Below are 14,513 nucleotides of genomic sequence, written 5' to 3' on the forward strand. Positions count from 1 at the left end.
GTTAAGGACTGACTTCAGTTCATGGTACAAATCAGGTAACGGCTAAATAAGAAGGTGAACCCAAAGAAAAACATATAGGCATCCTCCTGAATATTAACCTTCATCAGGCGATGAAAGGAGACAGAGACAGAGATCCACATTGGAGCACCGGACTGAAATTTCAAGGTCTGAATCAGGAGCAGAAGGAGAGAGAGCACGAACAAGGAACTCAGGACCGCGAGGGGTGCACCCACACACTGAGACAATGGGGATGTTCTATGGGGAATTCACCAAGGCCAGCTGGCCTGGGTCTGAAAAGCATGGGATAAAACCAGACTCTCTGAACATAGCGGAAAATGAGGACTACTGAGAACTCAAGAACAATGGCAATGGGTTTTTGATCCTACTGCACGTACTGGCTTTGTGGGAGCCTAGGCAGTTTGGATGCTCACCTTACTAGACCTGGATAAAGGTGGGTGGTCCTTGGACTTCCCACAGGTCAGGGAACCCTGATTGCTCTTCGGGCTGATGAGGGAGGAGGACTTGATTGGAGGAGGGGGAGGGAAATGGGAGGCGGTGGCGGGGAGGAGGCAGAAATCTTTAATAAATAAATAAAAAAAAAACAAATCAGGTAACGCTACTGCCTTGCAAATGGTCAGATTGTGACTGCGGACAGAGCTTGGTTGGTAGAAAGTTTTCCAAGCATCAGGAAACTCTAGGTTTGATCTCCAGTACCACATGAATAGGAGTGGGTGGTTTATGTCTATAATCACAGCACTTGCGAAGTAGAGGCAGGAGGATCACAAGTGCAAGGTTATCTTCAGCTACATAGTGAAACAGACTTCAGCTCAGGCCATCCTGGGCTACATGGGTTCCTGTTCCAAAACACATACAGAAAATCAGTCTTGTTGGGTGAGTTAGAAGATGACTTTTGGAGATTAAAACGAGTTTTTATTTTTATCTATCTATTTATATTTTATTTGTTTATATATTATTTATTTATTTATTGTTTTTGCGAGACATGGTGTCTCTGTGTAACCCTAGCTATTCTGGGTAGACTAGGCTGTTCTCGAGCTCACAGAGATTTGTCTGTCTCTGTCTCCTGAGTTCTGGGTGTTGGTGTGTACCAACAACTGGCCAGCTAAAACCAGTTTTTTATGATGCAACATCATGAAGTTTTTTATGTTTGAATATAAATATACCTTACTCTTAATTAGGAATGTGCTGTATTAAATAAGTCTAGCTCTTTGATTCAAGTCCTGAACGGTACACACTCTAGGCAAGCACTCTATCAACGAGCTATGCCTCCAGTTCCAGCTATGTGTAGTTTCTAAGGCACATTTTGAGAAAACCCTTACGTGTAGAGAGCGTGTGAACTTTAAGTTGTGAATGAGAATTCAAATTATGGCTCTCCAATCTTTTAAATAACCTTAGCCAAAATACTTGGATATTCAACATCTATTGGACATAATAGCCAAGGTGCTGGGTTTGAAACGGTAAACAGAACCAGGTTCTCATGGACTCTACCTTCCATGGTAGAGTTGAAGAACTGGAAGAGCCAGGAAGAATAAAGAAGTAAACACAAATCCCGTCACCAGGAGCAAAGTGTGCGGGACAGATGTATATGGCAGGCAGAGGATAGGCTTTTGTTTTCCAGAGGTAATTTTTCTAGAACTGTTTCAAGCTATGAGGAACAAGGGTAGGAACACGCAGATTGGCTAGACTTTGGATATTAGCATGTTAAGCCGGGTTGGTGGCTTGGACTAGAGGAGTAGAAAAAAATACAGAAGAGCCTGAACTGTAAAATCAAAATGATCTACCGATGATCAAAATTGGGACACGAGGATAATCAATAACTAATGAGATTTCTGAGGATTTGTCTGTCTGTTGCAGGACCGTTTCTGTCTTCCTACATTAACCAAACTGCCCCCTATTCCTGTGTTCAAGCATCTTCTTGGTTCAGTCTACCAGCGCTGCCACCATAGACATGGGATGTGGAGCTTGGCTGTTTTGTGAATGGTGAAGATCTATTTGAGTGGTGATTCATAGGAAAAGAAAAGGGGATACTTAGTCTCATGAAGGCCACCTGGATAGACTTATTTTCTTCCTTCCTTCTTTCCTTTTTATTTATTTACTTATCTGTTTGTTTGTTTATAAATGGTCTTGTGTTTCACAAGCTGGCCTCGAAATCACTGTACAGCCAACGATGATGACCTTGACCTGATTCTTCTGCCTCTACCTTCCAAGTACTGGGATTACAGACTTGCCTGGTTTACGTACTGCTGGGGTTAACACTTAGGGCTTCATTCATAACAGACAAATAGATAATCTTTTGAGATACATCCCAGTCCTCGATCCTTTTAAAAACAAACAAACAAACAAACAAACAAACTTTCCACCTCACTGGGACAGCAGACCCATTGAAGCGAAATGATCAGGTCTTGGATGGCAATTTTCCCTACTAGTGATAGTTTCAGCTTTACTCAATTAACAACGTTAGGTCAGCTCCCCTGCAGCACACACACTTGTACTACAAAACCTGGTCCTCTCATTCAAGCTCCTTCCGGATCTGTGAAAGAGCTCAGGGTGCCTTAGGCAAGATGCAGCCAAGTCACCACCGCGAAGGGAAGCTAAAAAGCTCTTTTTTTAATAGAGAAAAAGGTGGGAAAGAGGAAACGCCCAAAGCCAGAAAGATTCTCAGCTTGTGACATTTCACCCCCCTCAGTCCACATTTGACAGGAGCTAAGGTCACAGCGGCATTCACCATTCTGGTCACTCCACATAAATGAATTCTTCCTCATAAGGAGGGAGTGGTTGGAAGGACAAAGAATGCGGGCGCTAGAGGTGGGTGGGTGGCTCGCCCACGCCGACTGGAGATCCGGCGTGTAGCGGGTACGAGAGTGAATGGGAACAGAGCGGGCCCGCGCGGGGCAGGGAGGAGCCGCAGCCGGGCCTCCCGGGGGACGTCTCCCGGGCTGCGGGAGCGCCGCCGAGCTTCTTATCCCCACCCACCTCGCGAGCTCCGGCAGGCAGTGGTGCATATAGACATATTTCTGGGAGCTGTCCATGAGCTCATCGCCCTCCCGGCGCGCGGCGAGGGAAGGAGCCCTCCTCTTTCTCCCGGCGCCTCCAGCAACAGTCGCCTGCCCAGCCCGCAGCCCACCCGGCGCGCCATGGCCCCGCGGCTCCCCGCGCGGAGGTAGGTGGGCGCGATCGGCTGTCCCCCACGGGCCATCGCGGCCACAGCCGGCCTTCTGCCGCGGCCGCCCAGGAACACGCGGCTCTCCGGGTGAGCCCGAACGCTGCAGGCCCGGAGCGGAGGAGCCTAGGACACGAGGGACGACCGGGCTTGACCGAGGCAAAGAGCCCCGAGAGCGCGGACATGGCTTCTCCCACCTCCCCCGGCCCGGAGGGCGGGGCCTGCACCCCGACGAACCCACCGCGGATCCGTCAGGTGGGTGCTGGATGTGAGGGGCCGCCGCCCCCCACGTCCTAGCCTCCCCCAAGGATCGGGACCTCGACCTCAGGGCAGGGGCTGGCCCCGCAGGGGACCCACACAGGCGCGCCTGGACAGCTTGCCTGGCCCAGGAGTATTCTCGAAATCTCTATTTCACAGTTCCCTTTGCAATGCACTCACGCTTCTCCGCCCCCCCCCCCCCCCACACACACACAGGCGCACGCCTTCCCCAACCAGGCATGTAACTTCTGTCCGTACACACTCAGGCACACCCGCAAACTGCTCCCTCTGCGCAGCACCGAGGCACACACCCAGCTGTCACATGACCCACTGCAGAGCTATACCGTTAGAAGCCACTCAGGGTGCTGGGAGGGGGTTGTACCCCCCCGAACGGAATTCCCTGAGGACCTTTGCCAGGGGATGGCTGCAAACGTTGGCTTCTCACCCACAGGAGAGAAGGGACCACAACTTTCAAGACAGCTATTCCCAACCATTGTAGTCATGTAGTTATGGGAAAATCGTTCGTGCTCGCCCACATCTATGCTCACACAGTTTGCCCAGCACTCTAACCCCACAAGAAGGGCTCTTGTACTTGTCTGGCTGTTTGAATAAGTCCTACTTTCTGTTTCCATGCTAAGAATTTTAAAAGGGAGTAGTGGTCAAGCATGGCAGCCCAGCACTCCAGAGGCAGAGGCGGGAGAATCTCTGTGAATTTGATTGAGGTCAGCCTGGTCTACATAGCGAATTCCAGGACAGCGGTGGTTGCTTAGTAAGACATTGTCTCTATAAAACAAGGTGGTGGTGGTGGTGGTGATGGTGGTGGTGGTAGGGCTGTGGGGAAGTGTTCCTCTATCCACTAGTGATCTGAGGTTAGGTGTCTAGGCCTTTTACTTGCTGCCATAGCCGGGATTTCCACCCTTAGTGCATTGGATTATTTTATCACAGTGGTTGCGATTGTCCTCCAGCCGTATTCCGATGATGCATTATTCTGAGACGTGGTTTGCTAACGGCAAGCAAGGCACTCTTTTAACAGAGAGAACTGGATTCCTAGTTACAAACGGTAAAAAAAACAAAACAAACAAACAAACAAAAAAAACCATGGTTACTATCTGGGCAGAAAGGTAACCCCCAACAGAAAGAAATGATGTTTTTCCCTAGCAGTGTGAAATTTTCAAAGACCACCTAACTCCGTAATTTATGCATGGGTAATAGTAAAATTTGGTTGACATTTAATTTGTCTCATTTGACACCTAATATCTGTAGGTGGAATTGTATTATGTACGATGGTATGCTTTCTTTAATGGGCATTTAAAATTCAATGTCTAAAAATTGGTGTGAAACTCGTTTTTATGGCCGTCTTGTTTCCAAAGCAATTGCTAGGATTTGAAATCCTTATGGGGACCAGGACTCCAGTTTTATGACGGTAATGTTTGAAACTGCACTTGAAGCTATTTTTTTTTCCTCTCAAATTGTGAGAACAAGTATTACATTTGGGTTAGGGATAGTTATGCATGGAAGAATGAATGTGATATTTCTCTTTGCCGTGTAACAGAAATCGCATTGTAAGCAAAAATCATTTTTATAACTGCATTGGCTAGATATGTTATTATGTGTGTAACACTCAGATACGAATATTTATAGGAAGTAAAATGTTAAATAGATTAACTCAGATACGATATAAGCATGCACACACGTTTCTGTGAAGTCTTATTCTATTTTTAGAACACTTTTACTGACCTTAGCTATACTAGGGATGAAAATAGTTACGTGGAGAAATTTGCATGAAAGGTCATTGCTGTTCTGCGCAGTAGACACTTTCCTGAGAAGACCTCGTTAAAAGCTGTGTGAAATGACCTAATGCTGCAACACTGAAGTCACCAACTGGTGTCCTCTGTCCAGGATTCCGTGTTTTTGACCTTCCGGCACTCTTCCAGTGATTGGTGCACTAATTTGCATAGGGTGTAGAAATGGGCTGTTCACATTGGTCATTGCCCTCTACCTGACTTACCCAGTCAGGTAGAACAGAAACATCGCCAACCTCTGGCTGCAGAATCCAATCTCCTCCGTTTGCCTGCAAGCTATTCGGAACAAGTTAAAAATAGCAAAATAGAAGGTCTAGCTGGGTTGTCCCTGCTAAGTGGTGAGCTATTTGACGTCCCAGTCCCACTGTGTTGTGACTGTGTCATTGTTTGCTGGACAGGGTTCTCTGTGTCTTTTAGTCTTCTTTTCCAGTGGATTCTGGGCTTAATTGGACTTAAAATCTAAACCTCCCTCTTTCTGAACTATGTTGAGAGAAAAATGTAACTAAAAACACAGAAGTCCAAAGAAGTCAAAATGATGATTAAGCACATTAAATGGCTCTTAGCAATAAACTCACCAATCATAATTTTAATATATGATAAAAATTCAGAAATGAAATTATTTTAGATTGTCTAGAAAGATAGCTCAGCAGTTAAGAGCTATCACTGGCTGCTCCTCTAGAGGACCCAGGTTCAATTCTCAGCACCCACATGGTAGTTCACAACTGTCTGTAAGTCCAGTTCCAGAGGATCTAATACCCTCAAACAGGCATACATGCAGGCAAAAGACCAAAGCACATGAAAAAAATAATTAAAAATTTAATTTTTTTTAAGAAAAGGTCTGGTAGGTCTTCTTTTATAACGAGTACAATTGGTAAATTAATATATTTCATTAGTTATTTGAAAAAAATGCTATGTAGTTAGACAGTAATAGCTCATGACTTTAATCTGAACACTGGAGTCAGAGGCAGGTGGATTTCTGAGTTGTGAGGGTCTACAAATCGAGTTCCAGGACAACCAGGAAGGACTACACAGAGAAACACTGTTTTCACAGAACAAATCCAAAACCAAAGAAAAAAAACATACTATGTTGAAATTCACTTACTCAATGCACTCATTCATAAGTTTTTCTCCTTTTTTTGGTTTTTCGAGACAGGGTTTCTCTGTGGTTTTGGAGCCTGTCCTGGAACTAGCTCTTGTAGACCAGGCTGGTCTCGAACTCACAGAGATCCGCCTGCCTCTGCCTCCCGAGTGCGAGTGCTGGGATTAAAGGCATGCGCCACCACCGCCCGGCAAGGTTTTTTTGTTTTTGTTTTTCTTTTTTTTTTTTGGTTTTTAAGTTAGAAAAATTCTTGTGTTTTGAGCTTTGATCATATTCCCTGTGTTCCACTCCCCTTCTTTCCTTCCTTCCTTCTTTCTTTCCTTCCTTCCTTCCTTCCTTCCTTCCTTCCTTCCTTCCTTCCTTCCTTCCTTCCTTCCTTTCTTTTTTCTTAAGGTAGCATTTCACAGAACCCAGGTGGCCTCCAATTTGCTATCTGAGGGAGGAAGACCTTGATCCTCCTGAGTCCAGGGATGAGTTACCAATCATGCTGCAAAATAATTTTTTATCCTAAGGTAGAAAAATGAAGAAGGCAACCTGAGCGTGGGTCACATACCTGGAAGCCCAGCTTTTCGGAGACCAAGGCAGGAAAATTGCTGTGAGTTCAAGGACAACCAGGAGTTAGATAGCAAGGCCTTGTCTCAAAAAACCGAAAAAAAAGCAAGAAAAGAAGGCAAAACAAATTTTCATTATTAGTATGGATTTTTAAATTTTATAATGAAAGCATTGAATTATTTGATCTTTATTTTATGTGTTTTGGTGTGTGGGTATTATGTCAAATCCCCCTGGAACTGGAATTACAGACAGTTGTGAGCTGCCATGTAGGGCTGGCTGGGAATTAAACCTGGGTCCTTTGGAAGAGCAGTCAGTGCTCTTAACTGCTGAACCATCTCTCCAGCCCCAGCACTATTTGAATTTTGAATTGTCTATGGGGTCTTCTTTAAATTTAGATAAAATAGATATTTTTCAGCATTGTTTTTATCATTTCTCTATTAAGGAGAATAATATGTAAGTTTGCATAGATCTAAAGTACGAGTGTATAACTGAATTCATTTTTTTGATCTACTTGTTTCATTTATGCTCTTGTTAAACAATTTGATATATTATTGGAATGTTTATCAATCAGATGTTAGTTTAAAATTTGGTCTTTTGGACTAAGATTATATTTTATTACTGATGTGTGTGTTTGTTGGTGCCTATGCATACACGTAGTGTAAGCGTGGGCACACACACTCTGGTGCACATGAGCACAGTTGCTTCTCTCTGCTCACTTTTAAGTCAGCTGTGAGGATTGTGCTGAGCTCACCAGCCTGCAAAGCAAGTGCTTTGACTGGCTGAACCATTGGCCACTTTTGGACTGAGGTCTTTCCTTTCCTTTCCTTTCCTTTCCTTTCCTTTCCTTTCCTTTCCTTTCCTTTCCTTTCCTTTCCTTTCCTTTTCTTTCTCCCTCCCTCCCTTCCTTCCTTCTTTCCTTCCTTCTTTCTTTAGAGCTTTTAGAAAATATTGATACAAAATGAAATATCTGAAATACTTATTATCTTCACATAAAGTGGTTTAAAATAAAATGAGAGTCAAGGATGAGTGACCTTCAACTTCCTTCTTTTAATGAAAGTCATATCTTGGGGCTGAGGATGTAGCTCTCAGTTGGCAGAATTCTTGCCTAGCATGCATAAGGTCCTGGGTTCAATTCCTAGCAATGCATAAATAGGGTGTGGTAGCACTAATTGTAATGCCAGCATGAAGGAAGATCATTACTTCTACATCATCATCCACGATACATTGAGTTCCAGGCCAACCTGGGCTATATGAGACCCTATCTCAGTAACACAGGGCTAGAGAGGGGGCTCAGCTGGTAAGTGCTTGTAATGCTCGCAAGGGACCAAGTTCCATACTCACAACTCCTGTTGACAGAGAGAGAAAGAGAGAGAAACCTTGGTGTGGTGTTACGTACGCTTGTGTTCCCAGCATTGGAGAGGTGGAGGCAGGTGTCATCTGTGGCTTCAGTAGCCTACCTAGTGAACTCCAGATGGAGCTCCAACGGAGGCTGGTGCCTGAGGTATAACTTGTGCAAAAAACTTCTAGCTTCCAGTTTTAGAGTTTCCACTTAAACAAACAAACAAACCACAACCACAAAGCAACCACAAACCAAAAACTCTTATTTTCAGAATAAGTAAAATTCAGAAGTGTTACTTGCTCCTTTCAAACTCATAAACCAAATTATTACCAAACCAGGAAGACACATATCCTGCATGCCAGCTTGTGTTTGCTTATGCATTTATTTGTGTGTTTATTTATTTATTTTTGGTACTGCTAACTGATTCCATAGCTTTGCCGGGCTTAGCAACACTGTGTCGCTGAGCTATTATTCATTCCTATCCCTGCCCCGCCCTGTTTGTTAAGACAGGGTCTCATGTATCCCAGGCCAGCTTCAAAGTTGCTTTCCAGCTGAAGATGATCTTGAACTTCTCTTCCAGACACCTAGTTTATGAGATGACCAAACCCAAAACCCTGTGCATGGTAGGCAAGCATCTTATTAACTAGTCTCTCAGGACTGACATGCCTCCCCCCCCCCCCCCCCCCATTGATTTTAAGACAGATCTTGCTAAATTACCTAGGCTGGCCTTGAGCTCGTAAATTTTCTGGCTGGTTCAGTATCCTAAAGACCTGGGACAAGGAGCATACATATTATGGGCCTTATGTTTGTTTTTCATTCATTTTCTTTTTTTCTTTCTTTTCTTTCTTTTTGGTTTTTCGAGGCAGGGTTTTTCTGTGTAACAGCCCTAACTGTCCTGAAACTCACTCCTGTAGACTAGGTTGGCCTCAAACTCACAGAGATCCACCTCTGCCTCCCAAGTACTGGGATTAAAGACATACACCACCACTACCCAGCCAAAAGGTATTCTTTTTGTATATGCTGTGGTGATTTAAAGACCTTTTTTGTGGCAATAATAAAGTGTTTACAAGGAACCAGTCAGCGTGCTCAGCTCACACTAGTCCTGGGAACGAGGTATTGTCATTCTCATTCTCATGCTGATTAAGGACGAGTGTAGGAAAACTGCTGTGTGTTCAAGTTCACAGACAGAGAGTTTTCACCTGGGCATTTAAAATGGGTCTTGGTGGCTTAGCTCACGGCCACTGTTTACTGCCCTGCTCTTCTGATCCCGGCACTGAGACTATTAAGGGAGCCCCTTCCAGCCGTCTTGGCGCTCCCAGCTGGCATAATTATTTTCATGAAATCCTCTTTTGAGCTGCCTTGACTTGACTGTGCGTTTTAAGCAGAAGTGAAATTAGTCAAATCCATCAGATGAGAATAACTTGAATTCTCTCTTCACTTTTCTGTTCTCTCAAAGAGCATTTCAGCAGTGTCGGGGTGCCTGAGGACAGAGACCGCCACACTTTGTTTCTGTCTCTTGTGGGGACTACCCAGTTATTTCTGTACTGCACTCCTAAAAAAGGTCAAGTTTGAATAATTTGGGTTTATGGAGAAGCTTCTTGAACAGGTTCTCTCCTCCCCCTAAAGTACTTATACTTTCAGTGTCAAGACTTTCTATTTTTTTATTTCTTGTATTATTGCATAGACTTGTGAAGATGAAGATATTGTATCTTGATATATATATATATATGTGTGTGTATGTATTTGGGTGTGTATATACGTATATCTGTATGAACACACCCACCCACACCACGCCACACCCATCCACCCACCCACACACTTGCATCTTGTATATTCTGCCCCCATAACTGAACAAAAAGGTATTAAATTTTGAATTTTCATATTCTACAAAACATTTAAATTTTAGGAGAGGACGATTAAATTTGGACGGTGAAAGGATGGGAGAAAAAAACAATAAATGAATATAGCAATCTTTAAACATCTAAATTTATATTTCAAATTAATTTTTTTGGTTTTGTTTATTGTTTTTTAAATACAGGGCCTCCTGTAGCCTGGGTGGTCTAGAACTAGCTATGAAGATGAGGAGGGTCATGATTTCTTGATCTTCCTGCCTCTTTCTTACTGCTATAATTACAAGCATAGTCTCCACACCAGGTTTTACATTTTGCTGTTAATTTGTGTATAGTAAAATTCTCTTTTACATATAGCATAACAAGTTTTGATAAATATTAAATGTGTAATGATCACCATCTGGGTACAGAGTAGTTCTGTCGCTATCATATTTCATCTGCTAATTTTGTGTGCCAGGATTCCACTCACATTTGACACTTGGTAGTCAGAGGCTGTATTCTGAGTGTGTTTTGTGTGTTTACTCCAGTGCTGGACACTGAACACAGGAGTCGATTTATGCTAGACAAGGGTTTGGCTGGGTGGTGGTGGTGGATGCCTTTAATCACAGCAATCAGGAGACAGAGACAGGCAGATCTCTGTGAGTTCGAGGCCAGCCTGGTTTACAAAATGAGTTCCAAGACACGCTCCAAAGCTACAGAGAAACCATGTCTGGAGGAGGAAGGGGGGGGGGAGGAGGAGGAGGAGGAGGAGGAGGAGGAGGAGGAGTAGGAGGAGGAGGAGAAGAAGAAGAAGAAGAAGAAGAAGAAGAAGAAGAAGAAGAAGAAGAAGAAGAAGAAGAAGAAGAAGAAGAAAAAGAAAAAAAAAAAAGAAGACAAGGGCTCAGCCACTTCACTATATCCACAGTCCAAGACCTTACATTTTTGCCTTTCCCAGAACATCAGATGAGTAGACTTACCTGGAATATATCCAGTTGAAATTGATTTTTTTTCACTCAGCCTGTAAAGCCTTCTAAGTTATTGCATGTGTCAACGTTTTATTCCTTGCTGTTGCTGAGCTGTATCTATTGTGTGGTCTAACACTCCTGGCCATTCACTAGATGAATATTTTGGGTTGTGTCCAGGTTAGGGCAATTATGAATGAAGTTGATATTAAGTATTTGTATGTAGGATTTTGTGTGAGTGTAAGATTATATTTCTCTTGGATATGTTTTTGTCTAGGAATAGGATTGCTGGGTCATATGTGTACTGGATACTTTTATGTCAACTTGACATAAGCTAATGTCATCTAAGAGGAGGAAACAACAAATAGACATTGCACATGTCAATGTTGTGAAAAAAGAAAACCACATGGTTTTGACTATTGATTCTTACTTGATTCTTACGTTAGCCAGTTGTCATTCACTATACTAACATGTTTTTAAAACAATTTTACTGTGCTTTTTATCTGTCTATTTTTTTTTGTTTTGTTTTTGGTATTGTTTTTCCAGATAGAGTTTCTCTGTGTAACACTCTTGGCTGTCCTGAAATCACTTTGTAGATCAGGCTGGCCTCAAACTCCCAGAAATCAGCCTTCCTCTGCCTCGCAGGTGCTGGGATCAAAGGTATGTGCTACCACACCCAGCTTGTTTTGTTTTGTTTTTGAGACTGAGTTTCTCTGTATAGCTCCATCTGTCCTGGAACTCCCTGTTGTGGAATATTATTTTAAGACGTGTTGCATTTGTTTATGCCATGGAACATTTGTTTCAATGATGCAAAGATGCGTTGCATTCTTTTATGCTGCATTTGTTTAACTCTGTGAAGCTGTGATACTTTGCCTGTCTAAAACACCTGATGGTCTATTAAAGAGCTCAACAGTAGCTAGCTGGGGAGAGAAAGGATAGGTGGGGCTGGCAGGCAGAGAGAATAAGTAGAAGGAGAAAAAGAGCTAAGGAGAGGAGCAAGAGAACAAAAAGAGGACGCCAGGGGTCAGCTACCCAGCTACACAGCCAGGCATGGAGTAAAAAGTAAAGAAAGGTATGCAGACATAGAGAAAGGTGGAAACCCAGAGGTAAAAGATAGATGGGGGTAATTTAAGTTAAGAAAAGCTGGCTAGAAACAAGCCAAGCCAGGCTGGACATTCATAAGAGAGAAATAAGTCTCCGTGTGCATTTACTTGGGAGTTGGGTGGCAGGCTCCCCAAAAGAGTTAAAGAGTAAAAAACAACTCACTATGTAGACCAGGCTGGCTAGGATCTGCCTGTCTCTGCCTTTCAAGTGCTGGTTGGGACTAGAGGCATTTGCCGCTGCCCAGCTTACTGCAATGTTTAAGTTGAAGGAGTTATTGGAGGATGTAGTATAACTTTACAAATTTGTGACTGGGAAGAGCAAACTGCTCCCATCCCAGCCTTTACAACCCCACAGTCCCAGGGTAGCCACTTTGCGAATATCCCCGCGGAAAGTGTGCTCTGTGGAAAAATTCATCTTCGCACAAGCCTCCCTTTGCCTACACAGGGAGAAACCTGCTTTTTACTGTGCTATTGAAATAAAAATCTATTCTAAAGTTGTGTGTGGTGATGCTTGGTCTTAATCCCAGCACCCAGGAGGCAGAAACAGGTGGATCTCTATGAGTTCCAGGTCAGTCTAGTCTACACAGTGAGACCCTGTCTCAAATCAAAACAAAAACAAACAAAAAGAACTGTGTAAGTATGGCGTATAGATAGGTCTTTGAAAGAGTCACCAGGTAGATCATTCCTGGGAGTGACACTGTTCCATCAAAGGCTGCTTCTTACTCACCTGACTGCAGCACTGTGGAAAACTCAAGGTGATAAACTGAACCTTTGGTCTTAGGTATACAATTTCCAGTATACCTATATACTTAGGTATACATTTATATTTGTTAATTCCTCATTTGTTTTCTTCTTCTTTAATGTTGCTTGCTGGGCAGGGGCGTGGACCTCAGTGATAGATGCTGAGTTCAAATGTTAGTGCTAAAATTAGGTCAGAGGACATCCTTCCAGAGTTGGTTGTCTCTTCCACCAGGTCCTCAGTACTAGACTCAAAGCTGTCGGGCTTGCATGGCTGGCCTTGCAAATAACCATGGAGTACCCACTGAGCCAACTGTTTAGCCCCAGATAGTTTGTTTTTGTGGATGAGAGTTCTGCCTACATGTATGTCTGTGCACCATGTATACGTCTGGTGCCCTCAAAGGCCAGAGATGGGCATTGAAAAATCTGGAACTGGAGTTACAGATAGTTGTGAGTGCCATATGGAATGCGGGGAAAGGAACTGGGGTTCACTGAATAAGCAGCCAGTCCTCCTGAACCTTTGTGCCATCTCTCCACGTTCCCAGCTCTTTTTTTATAACAGTATTTTGGGAGATGCTTTCAATTTGGAACATTATGGTGATTAATAAGAGAATTAATAGAGAATAACAGAGCTTGGAAAACAGGGTTTGGATATAAAGTTCTGTGCCTTTTCATTAGGAAGCCCCAGATTCTATAATGCTATTTCCCAGCAATGCCTGTGCTGAAGTTTGTAAACTTTTAGGACGATTATCATTATTTTTATATCAATACTTTTTTTTTCTTATTCTCAATGCTAAGATTGAACCCAAAGCCAGGTTGATGGTGGTGCACACCTTTAATTCCAGCACTAGGAAGGCAGAGGTAGACAGATCTCTGTGAGTTAGAGGCCATCCTGGTCTACAGAGTGAGTTCCAGGACAGCTAGAGCCACACACAGAAACCCTTTCTCAAAAAAAAAAAAAAAAAAAAAAAAAGAATTGAACCCTGGACTTCATGAAAACTATGCAAATATTTACCACTTAACTAGGTTATTTGTTAATCTTATTTGTGTCACTATTACTATGTTATTACATTTATAAAGTATGGTGTAATCCTTTCATTTCTGGGGTGTTTATTTCTGTCAACTTACTATGAAAATCTTCCATTATATACTAGACCATGAAGATAACAACAGTGTGAGTCTAGCCAGTGTTTTCAATAAATTTTACTTATTTATTATTTGCTATGCAAGGATTGAATCTGGGGCTTCTCACAGTCTTCTGTATTGAATATATATACACACACACACACATACATATACATACTTGGCCATGGTAGCTGGTAAGCTATGGCTGGTGTGGGAGTGAGTATATAGATTTTTTTTTCGAGGTAGGGTGTTTCTCTATGTATATCTGGCTATCTTGGAACTCATCTATAGTTCAGGTTTGCCTCGAACTCAGGGATCTGCCACCCTCTGCTTCCTGAGTGCTGGTACTAAAGGTGTGCACTACCGCTGCTGGGCTTACATGTTTTAAACTATTGCAAATCCGGACTGTTTGTAGGCTGCAAACAGAACTGTCCAGGTTGGAACAGAGACTAGTAGCTTTGCTATGATAGAGGATCAGAAATAGTTTCTCTGAGGATGTTCCCAGCTTAGGGTTGGAGGGATGGAGGA

At 43.2% G+C, this 14,513-nt stretch overlaps 1 protein-coding gene across 1 annotated transcript in view; it reads left to right on the forward strand.

The window, feature by feature from the left end:
* The first annotated feature begins 3,068 nt into the window (after positions 1–3,068).
* Ank2 (ankyrin 2) overlaps positions 3,069–14,513 on the forward strand; it is a 521,939-nt gene continuing 510,494 nt past the window's right edge. Inside the window, exon 1 of the mRNA XM_075981403.1 lies at positions 3,069–3,433. Coding sequence (XP_075837518.1) covers positions 3,362–3,433 — 72 coding nt within the window. The 5' untranslated portion in view covers positions 3,069–3,361. The remainder of the gene's footprint in view (positions 3,434–14,513) is intronic.

The sequence above is a fragment of the Microtus pennsylvanicus genome, chromosome 7 (assembly GCF_037038515.1).
Source record: "Microtus pennsylvanicus isolate mMicPen1 chromosome 7, mMicPen1.hap1, whole genome shotgun sequence".
In the NCBI taxonomy this organism is placed as follows: domain Eukaryota; kingdom Metazoa; phylum Chordata; class Mammalia; order Rodentia; family Cricetidae; genus Microtus; species Microtus pennsylvanicus.